The 21,296-nt window shown below is 58.8% G+C and overlaps 2 protein-coding genes across 9 annotated transcripts in view; one reads left to right on the forward strand and one right to left on the reverse strand.

The window, feature by feature from the left end:
- ADIPOR2 (adiponectin receptor 2) overlaps nt 1-11,169 on the forward strand; it is a 42,701-nt gene extending 31,532 nt beyond the window's left edge. For all 8 annotated transcript variants that reach the window (XM_032473485.1, XM_032473491.1, XM_032473492.1 and 5 more), the window contains 5 exons: nt 2,362-2,533; nt 4,789-4,975; nt 5,146-5,333; nt 6,894-7,087; nt 8,599-11,169. In XM_032473485.1, the coding sequence (XP_032329376.1) occupies nt 2,362-2,533; nt 4,789-4,975; nt 5,146-5,333; nt 6,894-7,087; nt 8,599-8,727 (870 nt within the window). In that variant the 3' untranslated portion in view covers nt 8,728-11,169. The remainder of the gene's footprint in view (nt 1-2,361; nt 2,534-4,788; nt 4,976-5,145; nt 5,334-6,893; nt 7,088-8,598) is intronic.
- A 3,504-nt stretch (nt 11,170-14,673) lies between these two features.
- CACNA2D4 (calcium voltage-gated channel auxiliary subunit alpha2delta 4) overlaps nt 14,674-21,296 on the reverse strand; it is an 82,447-nt gene continuing 75,824 nt past the window's right edge. Inside the window, 9 exon segments of the mRNA XM_032473498.1 lie at nt 14,674-14,911; nt 15,605-15,687; nt 15,970-16,082; nt 17,435-17,552; nt 18,193-18,213; nt 18,501-18,556; nt 18,868-18,920; nt 19,270-19,345; nt 19,683-19,753. Of these exon segments, the coding sequence (XP_032329389.1) occupies nt 14,807-14,911; nt 15,605-15,687; nt 15,970-16,082; nt 17,435-17,552; nt 18,193-18,213; nt 18,501-18,556; nt 18,868-18,920; nt 19,270-19,345; nt 19,683-19,753 (696 nt within the window). The 3' untranslated portion in view covers nt 14,674-14,806.

Below are 21,296 nucleotides of genomic sequence, written 5' to 3' on the forward strand. Positions count from 1 at the left end.
GGGTCCTGTATCTGATCCGACTGTCTTTTTGTTCTCCCTTCTAAACTAAAACAGAGAATAAAGCAAATAAAACTCTCTAATGTAACAGCTAATGGGAGAATAAATAAGGTATTTGTTTGCTACAGACTGTAATTTACTGAAGAAAAATGAGTGGGTCACAAAAATTATCACGATTCCCATAACCCTCCCTGGGCAGCTTGCGAGCGGAAGAGGCTCCTGGGCCGGCCCGCCCTGGTGTCTGCTCCACCTGACAGCACGGGAGCTTGCTCCTTGGACGGGAAGCAAGTAAACGGACAGTGTAAATGGTGTATCCCGCCACTTGGCTGGTGTGCGTCCCCTTTGGAAAAGCTTTTCTCGCGGACTAGGGGGAGTAAATCACTTAGGCGCTGTCGCTTGCCCAGGTGCGGCCTCGGCCCCTCCCCCAGCCTTCAGCTGCTGCTGTTCCGCCAGCCGTCAGGCCGTGCGTGTGGGGGAGGGGGTGTGCTGTAGGGAGTGGGTTTTTAAATTAAATTCTGTGGTCCAACACAAGCCCAGTGGACCATCGCTAAGGTGTTTGATTTAGGCATTGTCCTTGTCAGGCTTACAAACAGGCACATCTTTGACTGCGCTGTGACCCTGTCCTTCCCCCCGGGAAGGAGAAGACCTGTCCAGGCCTGGCTTGCAGGTTGACCGTGTGGGGGCGGTGTCCGGAGAGGATGCTGCTTGCAGAGTAGTTCTGAAAGCACAGCTCCGCGCTCGGTCTTTAGAGGGGTGGAATGCTTGTTCAGAATAATGGGGAAGACCGCTCTGGCCTTGTATGCGTACGTAACTAGTGAGGAACAGCGTTCTTTTTGACTGTTTTGGCTGTGATAACACAGTAGCGCTTTTCACAGGCTCACGGCAGAGCTGTGTGCATGTTGTGCATTGCTTGAGGGAGTAAAGATTGAGTTCTGTCTTTCCTTCCCTCTTAGAAAGGAAAATTCTCCCAGAGTGCAACAGTAGTGGCATCTTGTAGAGCTCATCTCAGCAGTAACTCAGGTTCAAAGTAGGTTTAAAAATTCAGTGTCTTGGTGTGACTTTTTCTCTCCAGAAAGTCCTGTGGAGGATCTTAAACAGCTGCTGTTGTAAGTGGTAGATCTGTTAGCTGTAGACATGGAAAAGCTACAGTAGTCTTTTGGCATTAATCTGTTTTCTTGTGAGTTAGGAACAAGCAGGGAATGGCCGGCTTAGCACAGGCCTGAGGTTTCAGGTTGGAAAGTGAGAGGGGAGGTGGGGAGGAGAGTGAGTGAGACTTGTAAGAGGGTCACGGGTCACTTCTGTTCTTCAGTTGCTAGTCCTCACTTTGAAGCCCTGCAGAGGGTCCATTCTCTGAAATGTCCATGAGGGAGGCCAAGGGGGAGCAGGGCAGGACAGCAGTGCGGAGCGGAGGCGGGTGCGGCCCAGCGGTGTCTGTCACAGCCGGGGCAGGGACGGTCATTTCCCCGGTGGAGCCTGCAGGCCCACCCGGCTCCTTGGATCTCCCTCCGCTCTCACTCCCAGAAGCAAGTTGCAAGTTTTGGCCTATGCGACCCTTGTGGAGTGTGTCCTGTGGGCAGAGAGACATCGGCAGGAGCAGGGCCAGGAGGCTGGCAGGCTCTCGGGAGGGCTTGCGGACCCCTGGTCCCTGTCCTTCAGAGTCTGGCAGGGAGGGGGCTGAAGGGCAATCTCCCCAGTGTTGGCCGTGAACTCTCAGGGGAGCGGACAGGTGGCTGCTGGGGCCCGCTCACTCCCTGACGGGCTTTGAGCCTCACACCTGCCCGGTGGAGCGATTGAAGTGCTTTTGTCCTCATCTTACCAAATGAGGAAACTGAGGCTTGACATTTGTACTTAATTACAGCTCAGGCAACTAGTTAATGGCAGGGATCCAAGATTTTCTGACTCCTGCGCTGTCTTCTCTATGCATTTGTATTGGCTGTGGCAGGAGGCCGGTCGAGGGGGAGGAGAGCAGGGCACACGAGTGACGCTGTGTCCCTTCCCTGCCCAGGGAACGTGGAGCAGGAGAGCTGCGGTCTGTCGTGGGGGTGAGGGTGGGCATCTGTGTGGGTGGGACTTCGGCTCCCACCCTCCCTCCAGCCAGACTGGAACAAAGCTTGAAATCACTCTTTTGGGTGTTTTCTCTAAGTTTATTTACTCTTTGCTTTTCCTAAGAATACCCCCCACCCCGCCCCAATATTTTTTTCCCTCAATCTGTTTTTTAAAAACTCAGAATATAGGACATGATACCTTTTGAATGTATTTGTCTTTCTAAAAATAAGTCATTTTTCTCATTATGAAGCAATGTGGTAAGAGGCAGCTGTCAGCGTTGCAGCACTGATGAATGCATGTTTGATAATACTCTCCCAGGTCTGGGAAGGGCGATGGCGAGTAATCCCTCACGACGTGCTCCCAGACTGGCTCAAGGACAACGACTTCCTTCTGCACGGACACCGGCCCCCCATGCCTTCCTTCCGGGCCTGCTTCAGGAGCATTTTCCGAATTCACACAGAGACGGGCAACATCTGGACGCATCTCTTAGGTACGTAAGGGCAGTGGTGTGACGTGGCTCACCCTTGCTCTCCCGGCGATGGGTGAGGACAGAACTTATTTTGGATCTGCCGGTTTTGTTTTCTAGATTCTAATGATGTGGTTTCTCTGGTTTACTCTGTGGTCATCCTGGTTTATGCAGTGATTTTAATTATAGCCAAGTTGTATGTTTCTCTACTGGATTTTCAGACATGTCTTTAAAACAGGCCAAGGAAAAGGCACTATACAAAAGGAGTTATCATATTTTAATGAGCATGGAGAGGAAGGTAGTTACTTAACAGAACTAAGCTGGTTTTCTAAAGTCATTACTCAGAATTTTCACAATTAAGTTTGTCATAAAGTAGAAAGTGATCATGACTGCTCATTGAAGAGACAGCACAGTGGGAGAGAGGAGAGTCTTTTCAACAGATGGGGTTGGGGACAACCGAGTCACCACATGCAGAATGAAGTTGGGCCCTAATTTGCACCACGTAGAAAAATTAACTCAAGGTGGACCAGAGACCTAAACACAAGAGCTCAAACTATAGACTCACTAGGAAAGAACACAGGTGTAGATCTCTGTGACCCTAGAGTAGGTGACACTTGGAATTTGCACCCAAGGCACGAGCAGCCAAAGGAAAACTAAATTAACCTCTATCAAAATTAAAACCTTTCGAATGTCAGAGGACGTTAACAAGGAAATAAGAAGATAACTGACAGAATGGGGGAGAATATATTTGCAAATCACTTATCTGGTAAGGGTTAACAAGTAAAGAACTCTTAAAACTAAACAGTAAAAAGACAATTCAGATTTAAAAGTGAGGGAGGCATCGGAATAGACACACAAATGGCCAGTGAGCACGTGAAAAGTCACTCACCATCACGGCTGTTTTAGGAAGGACAGCGAGAGACCACCGAGCGCCCACCAGAATGGCTATTCCGCCGGGGTGTGGGAGGATGAGCGCTCCCACGCGGTGCTGGTGGTTATGAAACGGTGCAGCCCCCACAGGAAATAGTTGGGCAGTTGCTCAGAAAGTTAAACAGTTTAATCCTATGTCTGTACCCAGGAGAACTGCAAACATTTTCACACAAAAATGTGTACATGAATTTTTTCCTAATAATGCTAAAAAGTGGAAACAACCTGAATATCTTACCAGCTGATGGATACATAAAATGTGATATATCCACACAGTGGAGTATTATATGACCATAAAGGGGCGAGCTGCTGGTAACGTGCTACAGCACGGGTCAGCCTTGAAACACGAACCGGAATGAGAGGGCCAGACACAGAGGCCACGCATCGTGTGATCGGCGCACACGGGCACCCCTGTGGGGCAGTCCACAGAGGCAGAGGGTAGACTAGTGGTCATCGGGGGGCGGTGGGAGATGACTGAACAGGGGAAGGCTTCTTTTTGGGCTGATGAAAGTGTTCTGGAGTTAAGTAGTGGTGATGGTTGCACAATCTTGTGAATATACCGCATCGTGTCTGGCCTCCCCCCACTTGACGTAGGGTTCTTATCACACGTTTGATTTCCACTTGTGCTCCTAGTCCCTGCCTGCTGACGGAGTGGGAGGAGGCTGCAGACGGAGATGAGCTCTATTGCTGACTTTTAGCTCAAGGGCACGTGTTTTACTAAATGGACCAAATGGAGTCACTTAGTCAGTGTTCAGCATCTTAATTTCTGTGCCTGTCTTACGTTAATCAGGCTTCCCCTGAGCAATAAGAACATGACTCTTACTGTGAAGAACACCCAAGAACTGGTTCTGAAGTCGCCCAAATAGGCATTTCACTGTCCTTAACTCTAGGCTCTGCCGGGCCACCTGGCAAAGCCCCGAGAAGCACGGTGCTCCTGGACAGCTGTGGGTGGGGGAGAGCCGTCTTCTTCTGCAGAGAGCCAGCACTCTCTGCCGAAGAAGATGCAGGGCGGGCCTTTGAAACCTGGGCTACAGCACAAGATGCCAAAAGCTGTAGAGATGGAGTTTCCCCTGGGCCTAGAGGCAGAAGTGGGCTTGTTCAGTCTGCTGGGAGGCAGCAGCGCTGTTCGTTTTCTTTCTGGGTTCTGCCCTCAGATACATGCTACTCTGTACACTCGGCCTGAGAGGCTGCGGAGTACGTGGTACCGACAAGGTTTGAAGTAGACCAACGCTTTGGATAAGCTTCAGTTCCCTGGAAGTGCTTCCTCGTTCAGGTGTCGCTGTGGTTGTGAAGGACTGAAAGCATGACCAGTGTGTGACGCCGTCCCCTCTCCCTCCCCGCCCTGCCCCCAGGTTGCGTGCTCTTCCTGTGCCTGGGGGTCTTCTACATGTTCCGCCCAAACATCTCCTTCGTGGCCCCGCTGCAGGAGAAGGTGGTCTTCGGATTATTCTTCTTGGGCGCCATCCTCTGCCTCTCCTTTTCGTGGCTGTTCCACACAGTCTACTGCCACTCAGAAGGGGTCTCGCGGCTCTTCTCTAAGTGAGTACCTGTGACGTCGCTCACCAGCCTGTGGCTGAGCCCGTGGGCTGGGGCCGAACGCCCGGCGCGGCTGGCAGTCCTTGGTGCTGCCTGCCAGGGACTCCGGAGGGGCCCTGTGGTGGGTGGGCAGTCCTTTTAACGTGAAGGGGGGTTTCTTTTTTCTGCCCTAGACTGGATTACTCCGGCATTGCCCTCCTCATCATGGGCAGTTTTGTCCCTTGGCTTTATTACTCTTTCTACTGTAACCCGCAACCTTGCTTCATCTACCTGATCGTCATCTGCGTGCTGGGCATCGCAGCCATCATCGTCTCCCAGTGGGACATGTTCGCCACCCCTCAGTATCGGGGAGTCAGAGCAGGTAAGAGCAGGACCGGGCGTTCTGCTGGACACTCACTCCCCGGCCAGTCTTCATGAAAGGTGCACCGTTTGCCAAGCATCACGCCAGGCACCCGTGATGCAAAAATGAAGTTGGGGTTGGGGGAGGGTATAGCTCAGTGGTTAGAGTGTGTGTTTAGCATGCACAGGGTCCTGGGTTCAATTCCCGGTACCTCCATTAAAAATTAAAAGTAAAACTTAATTACCTCCTGTTTCAACAGTTTAAAAAAAAAAAATCATCATTCCTGTTGTCAGGGGGCTTTGATGTGGTCGTAGTGCCCCCTCATCAGCTCACAGCCTTATGGCGGAGGAGCTCTGGGCTGGGGGGCTCATGTTGACTGAGGTTAGGGCCACATGCTGTCCATGTGGCTGCGGCTCCAGAATCTTTGTAAAATGATGAGTCCTTCTCAGCTTGTGTATACTTTTTGTAGTGATCAGTTCTTTTTTTATTGTCATTTTTTGTTCTGTTACGTGTTTTCATGTTAAAGTGTGTGGAGAGAGCTGCAGTCCCACCTGATCGTGTTCCAGAGCGATGGGCACCATGTAGGGTTAAAGAGCCTTTTTATATTTGGGGTGATTAATGCCTGTTCAGAGGCGATCGGTGGAAAGTGAAAAGCCCCAGGGTGCCCTGGCTGGGCCTCCTGGCTGAGTCCTTCCTGACTGAGCACCTGGACTGGGGACTGGCTCCTTGGAGCCAGGGCCGTGTCTTCAGTTTTCTGCCCCAGTGTCAAACCTAGTGTTCGCTGAGGTTGAACAGGAAGTATTAAAAGGACTACTTTTCCTTTCAGCCTTCTTGTTTTAAACCATTTTGTATTAAAACCCAAGCCATGCTTTATCTGCAGTTACCTAGAAGTTAGAATTAACTTCATGTCAGCGACACTGTTGTAGCTCTCCTCTCCCCTTTCTGTGAGCACGTGAGCAGTGGTCAGGGGTGGCTCCCAGTGTCACGGAGCCAGGCTGGGTCCACTGGCCCAAGCGCAGCGCAGTGCAGTCGGTCCCCTGATGCCCGCGCCCAGGTCCCTCTTCGTTGGGATGGACGGGATAGGAGGAGGAGGAGGGAACAAGTGGGGGGCCGTGGGAGGTGGGAAACCCACGCCCAGGCCCCTCTCTGCAGGCCATAGGAACTTCCAGAAGCACTTCCCATCCTCCCACCCCCAGATGTCAGTGGTGTCAAGGAGAGGATTGCATTCGGAGCCCTTTTCCATGTTCGTTGTCGGAGGAAGCAGCACTTAGGGGTGACTGGAGCAGACTCCTAGAGCTGATTCCTAAAGGCTCAGCCACGTGACTCCAGACCCCGCCCCGGTGCAGACCGCTGCCCTGTGAGACAGCCTTTCTCAGCAGGAGGCGCTGTGCGTTTGTCACCAGGTCTCTTAGGGCCTCGCTGTACTGTCTGCAGGGCAGAACCCCAGAGCCGGAACCGTCTTTGTCCTCCCAGACAGGAAGCTGCTGTTGCAGTATACTGAGTTCCCAGGCACTGGTGCGGGGCTGCGGTCCCTCCTCTCTCTTCTGCGTCTTCACTGCGCGCTTCTCTAATGATCCGCAGGAGTGTTTCTGGGCCTGGGCCTGAGTGGAGTCATCCCTACCTTGCACTACGTCATCGCAGAGGGGGCCCTGAAAGCCGCTACCATCGGGCAGATCGGCTGGCTGATGCTCATGGCCGGCCTGTACATCACAGGGGCAGCCCTGTACGCTGCCCGCATCCCCGAGCGCTTCTTTCCTGGCAAGTGTGACATCTGGGTGAGTGTGGTCGGGCGCTTCCTGTGCGTCTGGCCTTCTCTTAGTGGGTCACTGGCAGACTGGAAGGTGAAACCATCGAAAATGTTTAGACTCAACATCACGCGATCTGTATCCCAGCCTCCCTCCTCCTCCTGAGTGTGTCTCCAGCCGCTCAGTGCAGTAGTGACTGACCTCACCAGTGCCTGGCAGTCTGAGGGGGCACCGTGCACGGGTCATCTAAACCGCCGCTCTTGGGGTTTCCCATTCTCGGGCAGATGCAGGGCCCACGTCCCAGCTGGTGGTGGCAGGAGTGGAATTTCAGAGTCTGGGCCCCTGTCCTGTGCTCACACAGCTAGTCCTTCTGTCTGGGCTTCCTCGTGGAGGAGCTGAAGGCAGCAGATTTTTAACACCGAAATTCAGTGATTTATAATGAGAGACTTCTCCCTGTGTTTGGTGGGAGAGCTAGATGGTGGCTCACGGTGAGGCAGGGAGGATAATCCTCAGGACCAGGACACAGACGTCCTGTACCTGCAGACGGCTGGACACGTGCAGTGTGGTTTCGCGACGGGGCCTGTCCTGGACTCCGGTCCTCAGAGTTACTGCTGCTTACAGATGAAGCTGATTAGTCTGGCTACTTGAAGTAAAGAGAACACTCAGGCCATCTTTGAAACTGCAGACAGTCCCATTTATCTTCTGAGATTGCCTCATCAATTTTGACATTGATGAGGAGAAATTTCTCTCACACACCCCCCCCCCCCCCTTTTTGGGAAAATAAATCCCCTCTGTTCTCCAAGGAAGCCTCTCTTGGGACGTGACTGTGGGTCCCTCTCGTCCACACTCTTAAAGTCAGTCTTGCCCTGAGTGGTTCGGCCACTGTGCTTTGCCATTTGGAGGCTGTAAGGGGAGGGCTGAAGAGCCGTTGGGTGCACTGAGCCCTGGTGCTCAGCAGAACGAGTCGGTTCAGAAGCACCACACACACCCCTGTTAGCCATGTGTGTCGGCCGGCCTCCGACTCGAGGAGGAAGCCGAGGCCCTGCTCTCCTGCTCTCCTGACGGCGTGTCTTGTTTATGGAACGCTGCGCCTTGGAGCGAAGGAAACTAGCTGCCTGATGTCTTGACCCTCCAGCCATCCTGGGGACCCCTCTGCTCCCCGCTAGGAGAGCGGCATGTCTGTGACGTGGATGGTCCTAGTGCTCTGGTCCACGACGGCCGAGAGGAGACACCCTGTGTCTGTCACCCCTGCAGGCATCATGGGTCCTTGGGGTTCCGGGCTGTGGGTTGCGCCAGCCCCGCTCCGCTGGGTCCTCCAGCATCCCGTGTGCACGTGCGCATGTCTCAGGCTTCCGGCCACAGCATGGTTTCTGAGGGGACAGCAGTATGGGATATGCCTAACAGATGTTCCATGATCTGTGGGTTCCTCGAGTTTGAGCTCCATCACATCCGCTCGTGCCCCCTGCTCAGCATGAACCGCCTGGAGTCTTCAGCCGACCTTTAGTAATGTCTGTGTCCTCACCCCCCCTTTTTCCCTCCAGTTTCACTCTCATCAGCTGTTTCATATCTTCGTGGTTGCTGGCGCTTTCGTTCACTTCCACGGTGTCTCAAACCTCCAGGAGTTCCGTTTCATGATTGGCGGAGGCTGCAGTGATGAGGACGCACTGTGACACCTGCCAGTGGCCAGGGACTGTGACCCTGAACCAGTGCCGGCGGCGCCTGGAGGTCTCCCTCACCGGCCTTTGGTGCCAGAGCCAGAGGAGCCCCCAACTCAGCTGCCTCGTGGGCTTTGGGACGCCCCAGGGCTCCACGTGGGCCGCGACTGGGAAGAGAAAACAAAAATAAATCCCTCACAGGGTGGAGAAGAGGAGAGATGGCCCAGCCCTGACTTGTTCTTGGGGCCTGCCGCTCCAGGGCGCTGCTGGACCGGGCTCGCTGGCTTCGGAGTCGCAGCCTGCTCTTTGTGGACGGCGTGGCTGGAGGTCCGTTCTCCCCTCCCACCTTCAGACAATGATACAGACCAGTTTCGGTGAACATTTATATTCTGTTAAGGGGTGGGACTGTGATTTTAGACGTTCTTTTGGGGGAACTAAGAAATTAATGTAAATAAGATTTCTAACTTACTGTTTAAATAAAAATTTATATAAATGTCTAAGACATAGGGGTAGGGGAGGGAGGGAGGATTTTTGTATAGAATGTAACATGCAAGTACCACACACTGTTCCCATTTTGCACAAGTGACTGTAAGGTGATCAGGTGACAGCCCCAGAATGTACACCTCGTGCACCAAGGTGCCTTCCGAAGGCCGGCAGGCCTTGGGCCCGGGTTGGGCAGGGCGCGCAGCCCGGCGCTCACGGGGCCGCTCGCCCTGTGAAGGCTGGTGGGCTGTGCTAGGTCCGGGCCCTGGCGCTGGTGTCAGAGAGCCTGGCCTGCTTTCTACTCTGTGGCCCTTTCTGAGGAGCAGAGCCACCTGCTTAGGAAACTCACTCGTGCCGGCAGAGGGTGTTGGGGCCAGCGGAGAAAGGAGTGTGGGGCTGTCGGCATGGGCCCACCTCGTTCCCTCCTGCCATCCTCTTCAACTTTGTGGTGACTTTGCTGGTTGCAGGGGGCGGGCGGGGGCGACGGCTTTCCGTATCTTTGCTGTGGAACCCTAGAACCCTCTCTGCTTCCCTTTGTTCACGTCACTGCCCAACTCCCCTTGTGCCTCCTGGAAATAAAAATGGACCTTTCCTTGGCATCATGGTTCCCGGCAGGGAGCCAGCCACAGGAGGGGTTATGACAGGTCCAGGCGCTTCCCGACTCACTCACGCGGGCAGGAAGAACCTGGGTGACAGCCGGTGCCTCGGCACCCCACCCTTAGAAACGAGCCCAGCACCCACCCGGGAGTCGCCAGCACTCCCAGATCCCTTTTCACCCCTTGACGTTGTGGGAAGTTTTAAGAGGAGATGCTGTTACTGCCTGGGAGTCTGGTAGGACCCGTGAAGGTGCAGGTGCGTCTCTTAGGAGCTGATTGAAGTAAGAAAAAAAGGCTGCTCGAGGTGCAGAGGCATCCTGTTAAGAGGTCAGAGTGGCAGGGGAGGCCCTGGTTCACGGAACTCTGACCGTTCGCAGGTGGACCGCCAGAATCGCCCGATCAGGTCACTCACTCAGCCACGACTCCGGGCGACCGAGCCACAGCCCGGGGTGGTGGGTGCGAGACAGAAGCACTGAGGCCCTGAGTGTGGCGGGCGGCGTCCTCAGATGGCTGTTTGGGGACACGAGAAGGGTCTGATGGTTCGGTGTGGGGTTTTCCTGGGCGGTATTTCTCCTTTCTAGCCCCTTCCAAGTTCCATCAAAAGCTGGGAGCCAGGAAGAAAGAACCCGTTGTAGAACTTGGGAGGAGGTCCAGCATGTTTAGCCCTGAAGACGGTCACCGCCCTGGGTGCTGGGTGGGCCCAGTGAGAGGCTTCGTGGGCGAGCTGGTGCCCTGCCCGGGAGAGAGAACAGTATTACTTCAACCCTTTGCGGGAAACGGTCCAGCAGGACGGTGGCCGCGTGGAAGGACGTTCCGCGGGCGCAGCAGCACACATCAGAAAGAAGCCAGGCTCGCTCTTGAGTCTCAGTCTGGGACACAGGGTACATGACGAGGCCGCCCTCTGACGCCCGTGCCGCTGCCAAGCCAGTCGCCCCACACCCCAGAGCAGGAGCTGACCTGGTTCAACACAGCACAAACCCTTAGAAAAATGGAATTAACCCCGAGACGTAACCAGTGACCGGCTCCCCCGGGGAGTGCACGCACTGTGTGTCCGTGCCGCCTGCCCGCCGTGCCCGCTGAGGACCCCCAGGCCGGCGCCTGGATGCCTTACTCTCAGCAGCTTGCTCTGCAGAGTTAATTTTCTTCCTGGGCCCTCGGCTGGTTAGGACCTCTGCAGCTGCCTCCCTTCACCCTTGAGGAGTGGCCTTTTCAGTATTCCCCCTCCCCCTTTATAAATTGTTAAAGCCACAAAGCACATTTTGGGGATCACTGAAGGTTGGGGTTCCAGGAAGGCGTTTGTGTGACGGTCCCACGCGCCGTGGGCGTTCCCGCCTGCTGTGTTCTCAACTTCTAATAAAAAGACCCCAGTGGAACACGAGCCTGTGTGTGTTTCTGTCCTGCTTCAGCTTTCCTCGCTCCAGCTTTAATGTAGACACTGAAGCTTAAGCGATGCTTGGAAACATCCAGTCTGAGTGTGGAGACCGCTCTGTAAAAGCTCTCCGTGGACGGACTGACAGGGGAAGACCTGGGGAGTTGCTCCCAGAGCGCGCGCTCTGGGCACTGGGCTTGTTTCTATATTGAACCAGCTATCTGAGGCCCCTTGGGGTGGGGGTGGGGGCTCCGGGCTGCCAGGTTGTTGAAAGGTCTCTCGTGTACTCTTAGTTGAAAGTGTGTTCTGACACTTTTGATTGGTAAGATCGTCTAGCAAGGTAGTCTTAACCATTTGTCTACTTTGCGCTTCTGTTTAACCTTCCTGATGAGTTTTAATGGCTGGCAGGAGAACGCATGAAGATGGGCAGTTAAGTCAGTGCTCACGCCCACCTCACCTGCCCCCAGCTTCCTGCTCGCATCGTAACCAGGGTCCCAGGTGTAGAACGGGGAGGGGGGTGCAGCTGTAAGGGGCAGCGCTGAGGGCCACAGAAGTCACAGCTGGCCACACGGGGGCACGTCCAGGCTCCCGCTGCCTCGGGCCCTGCGGCGGGCGCCCCAGGGTTGGACCTGTGCTCCCACTGCTGTTTCCTAGGGGAGGAGACAGCCCGGGAGGTGGGCGCCCTGCGCTGCACTGCATCCTTGAGACAAAGACTCAGATTGGGTGGGCTCTGCGTACTGACTGGAAGGTTGTGGGAGGGGTGTGGACCCTTCCATGTAAGTGAAGAGGAGGCAGCCCCAGCCTTTGCCACAGGTGACCTAGTTTTTGCAGGGAAACTACCGACTTGTAGCTCTCTCATTTTACACACAACTGTGGGCTTTGCGTGTTACCTGGGGATGGGCCCCGGCTCGCCTTCCGTGGTTTCCCTGGTCTCTGCCAGGTGGGTCTCTGTGCCCCCTTCTCACGGGATGTCCTTGGATGTTCAGAGGGAAGCAGACAAGGGCGAGTTTGAACCCGGGCCTGGCTCTGGAATCCCGAGAAGAATTTGTGGTCCCCAGCACGTCCTGCCCAGTCGGAGCGCAGGCCACCCACACCACCGGGTCCTGCCAGCGAGGTGAGGGGAAGGCGAGCCCCTCACTGCCACCCGCCGGCCACCCCCGCTGCTCTGGCCAGGGGACAGTGCCCAGGCCTGCCAGGGGCAGGGGATGCGGGCGAGGGGCACTCGTGACCCAGCCCCCCGCCACCAGAAAACACCCTCAGCCTCCTTCAGGGAGATGCTGTGGCTGGCAGGTCACCTTCCTCAGACCTGCCCAGCCCCCGGCTCTGCTCCCTCCCTCCCTCCCCACCTCTACCCCCTGCCCTCGGAACCACAGCCCCACGTGGACGTCTACCTGACGGTGCTGCTGCTAAAACACCCAGGTGGCCAGGCAGCGGGCTCAGCAGTCCTCTGTCCTGTGCCGGGTGTTCTCGGTCGTCCGAAGGCGACAGCATTTACAGAAGGGGCTTCAGGACTCTGGCCCCCTTGACTCCACTGCGTCTCTGCAGTCAAGGTCACGGCTCTCCCGCTGGGGCCAGGCTGCCACCTGCTGTCTTTCCCCCGAAGTAGGAAGAGGGAGCCGGTCCTGACTCCGAAGGCAAAGCCCAGCACGCCCTGTTCTCCCAGGTGAGAGCAGTTCACCAGAAGCTGCCTCCCTCCCTGGCTCTGAGAGGGAGTCCAGCCTCAGCCCCCTCCCGGCCCCACAGAGATGGGGCAGAGGAGCCGGGAGAGGCTGGGGGCTGCCTCGGCACTTTCCAAGTGGTGGTCCAGTTACGGGGCCATGACAGTTGAGAAGTTGGAGACGCGCTCCCTGGTTGGGTGGGGGACTGGGCTGCTGTCCCAAGGAGACCAGCAGTCGCCATCTGGACAATGACGCCCCAGAAGCGCGGGGTGGCGTGGGCCCAGCAGCGAGGGGCAGGGCAGCGGCCACAGCCAGGGGGCGGGAGAAAGGCTCCCGGTGCCGGGGGGCCCTGTGACCTCTGCCTGTTGTCTGGCATCCAAACGGGCTCCTCCGTCCCCTCCTCCAGAGGATGGGCGCTGGGACAGACGGCAGTGTGGTCATGCCTGCGGCTTGCAGCTGGGCAGCTGTAGGCTTGCGACATGAGCGTCACCTTCAAACCTCACGATGCTCATCCACCCACCAGGAGCCAGTTTAACGCCACGCTTTGGTCTCCTGGTCTGTGCCACGGGGCTGACAGCGCACCTGCTCCAGGCGGCTTCGCAACGTGCCTGCCGTCTCCACGTCACACTGAGCTCCTGCCGGCGTCATCCCGCCCCCTCCACTGGCCCAGTGGGCTCCGGGCCTGCTCTTCTCCCTGAGGCTTGGGTTCAGCTGTGAACGGGGTTCCTCACAGACAGGAAACCAATGAAAGTAACCGTGACCTGGACACGGAAGGCTCGTGACAAAGATCACGACGTGTTCTAAGGAGGTGGGGAGGCCCCCCGAGGCCTTGTGCTGGCCACGCCCCTCGTGGGGCCGGGCTGGACCTCCTCCTGGGAGGTTAGCTCAACGCAGAGCTCAGAGGCCACCAAGCGTTTCTGCAGTTCTGCTTCTCACGTTGCTCTGCCCCGAGGCTGCAGCCTCTCAGGAGCCAGGTCTGCGGGGTCGGGTAGAGGGCGCTGCGGCCGGCCGAGACCCTGGGGGAGGAGTGCCGGGCGCAGCTCCCTTCCCAGTGGCCCCAGGGAAGAGTCAGGTGGTCTCTCCTGCAGACGAACAGCCAGAAGGCACCTCCCCCCAACCCCACCGTGGGGCCTGGGCCTCCAGGGGAGGGGTCTGGAGCCAGCCCTCAGGAGCCCCGAAGGCCTGCCTGCTCCCTCCCGGGGCCTTGCTGCGGGGCTGCAGCTGCTCCCACTGCCTCCCCTGAAACCGCACCCTCTTCCAATCGAACGCAGTCTGCATCTCACCCTACGGGCTTTCTACGATGCAACATTCCCTTAGGTTAGGACTTTGCAAAGATGTTTTTCAATTTTTTTTTTTAATAGCAACAGTTTGTGGACATCATATGCAACCAGTTTAATACAAAAGACCCTGCCTTTTCTACCTCTCTTTCTCAACACACACACACACACACCCTTTTCTGAGCTGCAGCTAGGAGACTGAGCTGCCCCCACGCCGCACACCTCCCTCTGGGGAAACGGCTTCCAGTGGGCACATTGCTCCCCTCCTGCCCTTTCTGCTGGTGGCTTCACTCTGCTGCTCCTTCTCAGAACCTTTAAGTCCTGGAGTCTACTCAGGTCTACTCTAATGAACCAGATTCATTAGAAACAGCTGCTGCTTCCTTCGGCCAGGCCTGGACTTCTGGAGATTAAGTGCAAAATGGATGCAACTAAACCTTTTTGTTCATGCCAGGCTCCCAAAGAGGAGGTAGGACAAAGGGCAGGATGCCCACCGAGACTTGGGGTGATGGACCAGACACCCTGGAAGGTCTCTGGGAAGTGATGTCCAGTTCTGTCCAGCAATCCCCAGGAGGCAGGGACCATCAGCCCAAGACTGGGATGAGCAATGACCGGCGAGAACCCAACTGCCGAGAGCTGGAGCCCACACCCGCTGACTCTTTAGAATGTCTCTGAAAGGACCACCTTGGCACAACGGGTCAGACAGGGCAGATGTCACCGCAGCAGCCGGGGAGGCAGCAGCCAGGCACACAGAGGCAGCAGGAGCAGGGAGGGCGAGGCCGAGATGTCCGAGGTGCCACCGCAGTCCTGGGCATTCTCCTGCGAACCCAGGACATTCCAGATGAGGTGACCGCCCCAGGGAGGAGGAGGACAGTAGGGAGGGGGTCTCTGGGACACACAGGGGCCAAGACCTGGGAGAGAGGGGCGTTCCCACAGGTGGAGGAAACCCTGCAACCTCAGATCCCTGCTGTCCAGGGGAGCGTAGAGGCCACTCAGCCCCGGAGCTGGGCTCGAGCCTCGTCCGCGGGCCTGCAGCCCTGGAGTGGCTGTGGGGGCTTGTCTTAGCAAGACTTCCGGGAAGCTCTGGACTCAGAGCATCTCGCATGAATGTGAAGTGTGGCAGCTGCGTCCAGCGAGGACGCATCACGGAGGCAGCACCCAGCTACGCGGTGGGTACGTAGGGCTGGCCACCAGCAGTATCACGCGTGTGGCGGTTTCTTCCTTGCTCGGACCCAGGTGCAGTGAGGACAGTGGGGAAGCTGCATGTTAACTCCCCGAGGGCCCGGACCCCGGGGGACGTGGCTCCTCTTATACAAGCACCCTCGGGTCCTGCCGACTCACTGCATGAATGGCACGGAGCCCAACGTGAGTGCACACGGGTGGATGACACCACGGAGTCACCCACGGAGGTGCCCCGGACACCTGCACCCATCCATGTGCAGTCACACTCACGCCTGAAGGGCACAGGCTCAGGGCTGAGGGTCTGGGGGTGGAAGCCACCCCGGCCCCCACCTCTGGATGGAAGGCGTGGCAGGTATCCGGGCGCCGGCGGAGCTTCTGGGAGCGCATCCTCTCACACTTGACAGAGGCGTTATGTGCAGAGTTCACTGTTACGGTGAACACACTTGATGATGGAACCGATTCCGGAGGCTCTGGGGGACCCGGTCTGAAGACCTGACCCCTGGTGGGACCGGCTGCCTCGCTAAGCGGCTTCTGGGCAGGAGGCAGCGCCAGGGCCCAGGCGGATCGGGGAGCAGATGACCACCCTGCTTGGTGGGGAGGGCGGGGAGTTGGTGGCAAGGGAGGCTGGCCCCTCGGCGACATGTCCCACCCCTCTGCCCTCCTGTGCCCCTGTGTCCCCGAGGCTGGGAGGATATATTTGACTTCCGTGGCCTCCTGCAAGACGGGTGGGAAGACGCTGCAGGCGCAGGTGGGGTCCGTCACCAGGAGGAGGAGGTTGCTGCGGGGAATCTGCTGCAGCACGAACGCCCTGCAGCGAAGAGCGGCGGGAGGTGGACACCCTCCGTGCAGCCTGGCACCGGGCTGGCAGGAAGGGCACGTGCGGCGTGGAGCTGGGGGCCAGGTCGGCCCGGGGCAGCCGCTGGGCTTACTTTACCCACAAGCCTTTGCAGCTGCACAGCTGCTCTCCTAGCCGACCGGAGATGAGGAAGCCCCAATATCTGGGACAGGGGACAGTTTTGAGAGTGAAAGGAGTTGCTATTGACACATGCAGGGGCAACAAGCATGAATCAGGAGCCTCCGAGCAAGGCGGCCACCCCCGCTCTGGGCAGGCACGGGGAGGGCAGGCCCGGGGAGGCGCAGAGCTAGGCTTGGCCACAAGGTGGCACCGCAGGCCTGCATGCTGTCCGGGAGGGAGGGCCGGGTGGGAGCCCGAGCGGTCACACCGCCTGGTGTGCTAGGGGACAGCCACTGCCCAGTATTGCCTACAGGGTGGAGGACTTGGCGCACACGCACACATACAACACGCATGCACGCACACATGCAGAACACGTGTACACACACGTGTATAGATTTAACCTTCACCACACCGTCTGAGGTGGCTATCACCCCCATTTTGCAGAAGGGAAAACGGAGGCTGGAAGAGGGGGAGCCGCGTGCCTGAGGTCGCACAGCTGGGAAGCAGCGGAACCATGTCTCACCTCCAGCCTGTCTACTCTAAGGTCTTGGCTCTCCTGACACCATTTCTTACCTGCGCTCCCAGCCTCCGAGGCGAGTGTACAAGTGAGACCCGAGTGGTGGGGGAGACACCAGCGCCAGACAGAGCCGGGCTCTGATACCAAAGTCTTAGGTGTTACACCATCAGCTAGTTTGCTTGCCATCTGGGGTCTCTGGGACACCCTGGGGGGTGGCACGCTAGCCCAGGGGACAGCCTGGAGGAGGCCATTTCCTCCGGGTCCAGGACCTCCCAGTGTGGGGCAGCCTGAGGTCAGAGTGGGAGTCCACAGGACAGAGCTTTCAGCCAGGCCTCCTGGCCTCCCTGGCAGAGCAGAGGGACCAGAGTCCTCCCCTGGGAGGTGTCAGGTGTCCTAGCAGCACCTGGAAAAACCTCGGGCCCTCCCATCCCTCTGCAAGGACAGACTTCTGAGGGAGTGACTCTCCTTTCTCAAGTCTGCCTCTGCCTCCGGACCCCTGTTCCCACCCCCCAGACATCACACCGACCCTATCCCCGCTTCCCAGCCTCGGCCTCAGCCTGCAACTCCTCCCTGGGACCAAGGCCCTGGAGCTGGCCCTCCCCATGTGGACCCCCCTCTCCCCACCCCGCCCCGTGTGGACCCCCCTCTCCCCGCCCTCCCCATGCGGACCCCGCCCGCCCCCACTCACTTCTGGCAGGCCCCGCACTCGACGATGCCGTTGGCCTCCTGGATGGCCGTCTGGTGCACGAACACGGGGTAGGCGGTGTCACACGGCTGCAGCACGTCCTGCTTCTTGTGCTTGTGGGCTGCGGGGAGGCGGCAGGGCCGTGCGTTGGGGAGGGCCCCTCGGGCAGTGCAGTCACTATGCCTGAGTGAAGCGGCCCGGTCCACAGGCACATGGCTCCCTGGTCAGAGTCAGGACTTGGGGGCGGGGGAGCAGAAACGCTGGGCCGGGCCACAGCCAGGCAGCTGTGGAGCGCGGGAGCCCGTGGGAGGTGGGGGGAGTCCAGGGCGGAGGGGGTCGGTTTCCCCCAGCGTCCCAGCTGCTGGCAGGGAGGACGTTTTTTCAATTTGTGTCAGGTCTTTGGAGGACCCTGGCCTCAGCCTCCAGGTCACGGGGCCTCCGCCTGCTGCCCCTGACTGAGCACCTGGGGGGCACGGTGGGCACCTGAGCTGGAGGCCCACCTTCTCCTGCTCCTTAAGGAGACCTGGGGGCCACGGCCTCTGGACCTCATCACCCTGTCCTCCTCAGGCCTTGAGGGCCCTCACCCAAGGAGAGCAAGGACTGCACTTGTGTGGGACGAGATCTGGGTGAAGTGCCCACCCCCTGGGAACGAGCTTTAAGCTGGGAGGGGCCTTCTGAGTCAGGAGCAAGCTCGCCTCCTGGGATGCACTCCTGGGACAGCTGCCGGCCCACCCCCGGGGCTGCCCCGCCACCCTCCTTACCGTGATGGAAGACGGTCTTGGCTGCCCAGGACCCACGGCCGGGCACGGGGTGGGCGTGATGTCACACGGGGTCAGGATGGCATGGGGTTGTGATGTCACACGGGGTCAGGATGACGTGGGGTGAACAATATCACACAAGATGATGTCACAGGGGCGGACGATGTCACACAAGATGTCAGAGGGCAGACATGCCCCCGATGGCGTGGTGTCAGAGGCGAGGGAAAGGTGATGAGAGAAGGCCGACAGGGTGGATGTGAGCAGTGGGCCCCCCAGATCCCCCATCCCCCCCCCACAGGGTAGGCACTCACCCTCGGCTCCGCTGTCTGCCCGCCGGGAGCCCCAGGCGCTCCACTCCAGCAGGAACCTGTCAGATAAAACGGAGCTCAGAGACCAGCTGGCCGCCCCCCCCCCCCCGCCCCCTGCACTGGGCACAGAGCAGCTGGAACCCACGCTGCCCGCCCCTCCCTCAGGATACCCCTGTTGCTGCTGGAGGCCCTGGTGAGCAGAGAGGCCCCCCCGCATCATCACGTGTAGGGAGGGTGCACCCGCACGCCCGGCCAGTTCCACCCAAGGACCTCGCCCTCCTCCTCCCGGGTCGCAGGGACCTCGGGCAGCTCCCCTCAAAGGGCTCCCTCATAAGCCAGCCCCGCATGAGGTCCCTAGCGGCTCACTCACAGCAGCAGCTCATTCACCAGCCACCTGGCAGCGGTCAGGAGGGCAGAGAGGGGCTGGCAGGGGAGGGGACACAGTGTTAACCCCAGGCCTGGGCTCCCGGGGACCCCTTTCCAGCAGCAGAGGCATCAGATTCCCACTGCGGGGCAGACCACGCCCGTCACCACACTGGGTGATGTCTCTGGGGTTGCTGATACCTGTGGACCAGGGGATGAGGTGGCGAAGCCAGAAAGGGGTCACAGCCTGCTTTCCCTGCCAGAGAAACTGTCCCAAAGCTCCCAAGACCAGGCCCCTGGGGTGGGAGCCGGCCAAGTGCGGACGTGGGGGGAGAGGACAGAGCGAGCCCAGCGTGAGAACAGGGACCGAGGGCTTGTGTTGGTGGGGACGGTCTGGGGCGACACTCACGCTGACCAGGGGCTGGGAGGCGCTGTGGTGGTGACTCGCGGGCCTGCACATGGCCTGGTAGTCATACATGGTCACTCTGAAACCAGACACGGGGCTTGGAGGCCAGACCCGCTCCCCACAGCCTGCCCTCCCCGGGGGACTCTGCACAGGGTCTCGTTCACCCAGCTCTGTGAGGCCATGTGACCAGCAGTCCAGGTGCAGAAATGGCCAAAAAAGAGCAACTCCAGTTTCCCTTTAAGGGGTCACATGACCTCAGCCTCCCTCCCACCCCAGGGAAGTTCCGGGCCGCACTTTTGGAGCCCTTTGGGGCTCACTGTGGGTCTGAGGTCAGGATCCAAGGTTGGCCTGGACCCCTGAGCATCCGATCCTGCCTCTTCTGGGTGTACTCAGCCCGGGGGGGGCTGCCCACTTACTGGCTGAACACCCCCATGCCGAGCAGCTGCGTCACAAGGGCGCCGTCCACCTCCCCCAGGAATCTTCCCATCTGCGAGGGCGAGAGCGGGGACCGCGGATGAGGGCCCGGCCCCCAGCGCCAGGCTTCGCCTGGGTTTGGGTCTCCCCCACAGGCGCCTGGGCTGCGGCCCTCGGGCTCCCTCTCCCGGACGGTTCCTGCCGCTGGCTCTCCGCGCCTTTCAACTCCAAGTTGCTGTGAAATCAATCTCGGTGTTGCCGTCGGAATTTGTGTTTCTTTAAAAGGTACAGAATTCCCTTGAACGCTCCCCGTGAATCGCTGGCGAGAAGGTGAGACTTGATTTGTCGTGTACACCGTGTGTGTGTGTGTGTGTGTGTGTGTGTGCGCGCGTGCGTGCGTGTGTGTGTGTGTGTGCGTGTGCGTGCATGCGCGTTACCAGACAGCGAGACCCTGGCGTGCAGACGTCCACCTCCTGGCTCCCTGTAGACCACGCAGTGACTGACTAGTTCACGGCGATCGTCTGCATATTTGCTGAAGGACCGTGAGTGGACGGACCAGGGGGAGAGGAGCATCTGAGCCTTCGCCCTGGGAGAGGGCGTCCTTGCAAGCCTGCCCCCCAGCTCCGACCTGACTTCAGGCTTCTTCGCCAACACCCAGCTGTCCAGACACCTGACTCTGGGGAGGCACGAGCTCCTGGACACTGGAGAGGGCCGCCCCTTCTACAGCATGACCTCCAGGACAGACCACGTGGCAGACACTATCTGCCCCCCCACAGCCCATGAGCCCAGGTGGGGAAGGGCAGTCAGACCAGCAGCCGCCGGCAGAGGCCTCGACGTGGTCCCTGACTTCATCACCACCGCCGGGGCACCAGGGAGGGCTTGCAGCACACACGGTGGGCCCACCTCACACCTCTTGGCCTGGGGTGGGGCCCGAGAACTCGCATTTCCATCCAGCCTCCAGATGCTGGTCCCCCGACCACACCTGGAGGCCAGGGATGAAGGGGGAGGAACGGGGTGGGAGGGGCCAGGCCACAGCCCTCGGGTGTGTCTGGGGAGGGGAGTTTGCGATGGGACGAGTCTGGGCAGGTCACAGCAGCCCGGCCTCCTGTCCTCACCCTCTTTGTAAGCCGGTGCCCCTGAGTGGAGGCTGGACCCCGCAACCTGCTTCTAGCAGACAGGACGTGGTTGAAGCAGTGGTGTCACCTGAGAGCCAGTCCCAGGGGACCGTGACCTCACACTGCTCACACCCAGGTGAGGGAGCTGCCACGGGGAAGCCCACAGGGCAGTGAGACCTGGCCGACACCCCCTTGGGCGAGTGGAGGAGGCCCCTTCGCGGCTCAGGCCCCCGACGTCGTGAGACCCCGAGCCCGGCGCCCCATCTCCTTACCACGGAGGCCGTGACATGACGGGTCTTGGGGTTTGAGCACTCCATTTTGGGGTGATTGGTTATGAAGCAGGTAACTGCCGTGGAACGAATGAGTTAAAAGCAGGACGGCTGGACGGCGGCTGCAGTGTCCGTGCCCGGCACCCTCTCCGTCCTGCGCTGGCCTGCAGTCCAGGCCTCACACGAGCATCAAGGGTCTGCCTGACGCAGCCGGCCGCACCCCAGCCGGGCC

The sequence above is a fragment of the Camelus ferus genome, chromosome 34 (genome assembly GCF_009834535.1).
Source record: "Camelus ferus isolate YT-003-E chromosome 34, BCGSAC_Cfer_1.0, whole genome shotgun sequence".
NCBI lineage: Eukaryota > Metazoa > Chordata > Mammalia > Artiodactyla > Camelidae > Camelus > Camelus ferus.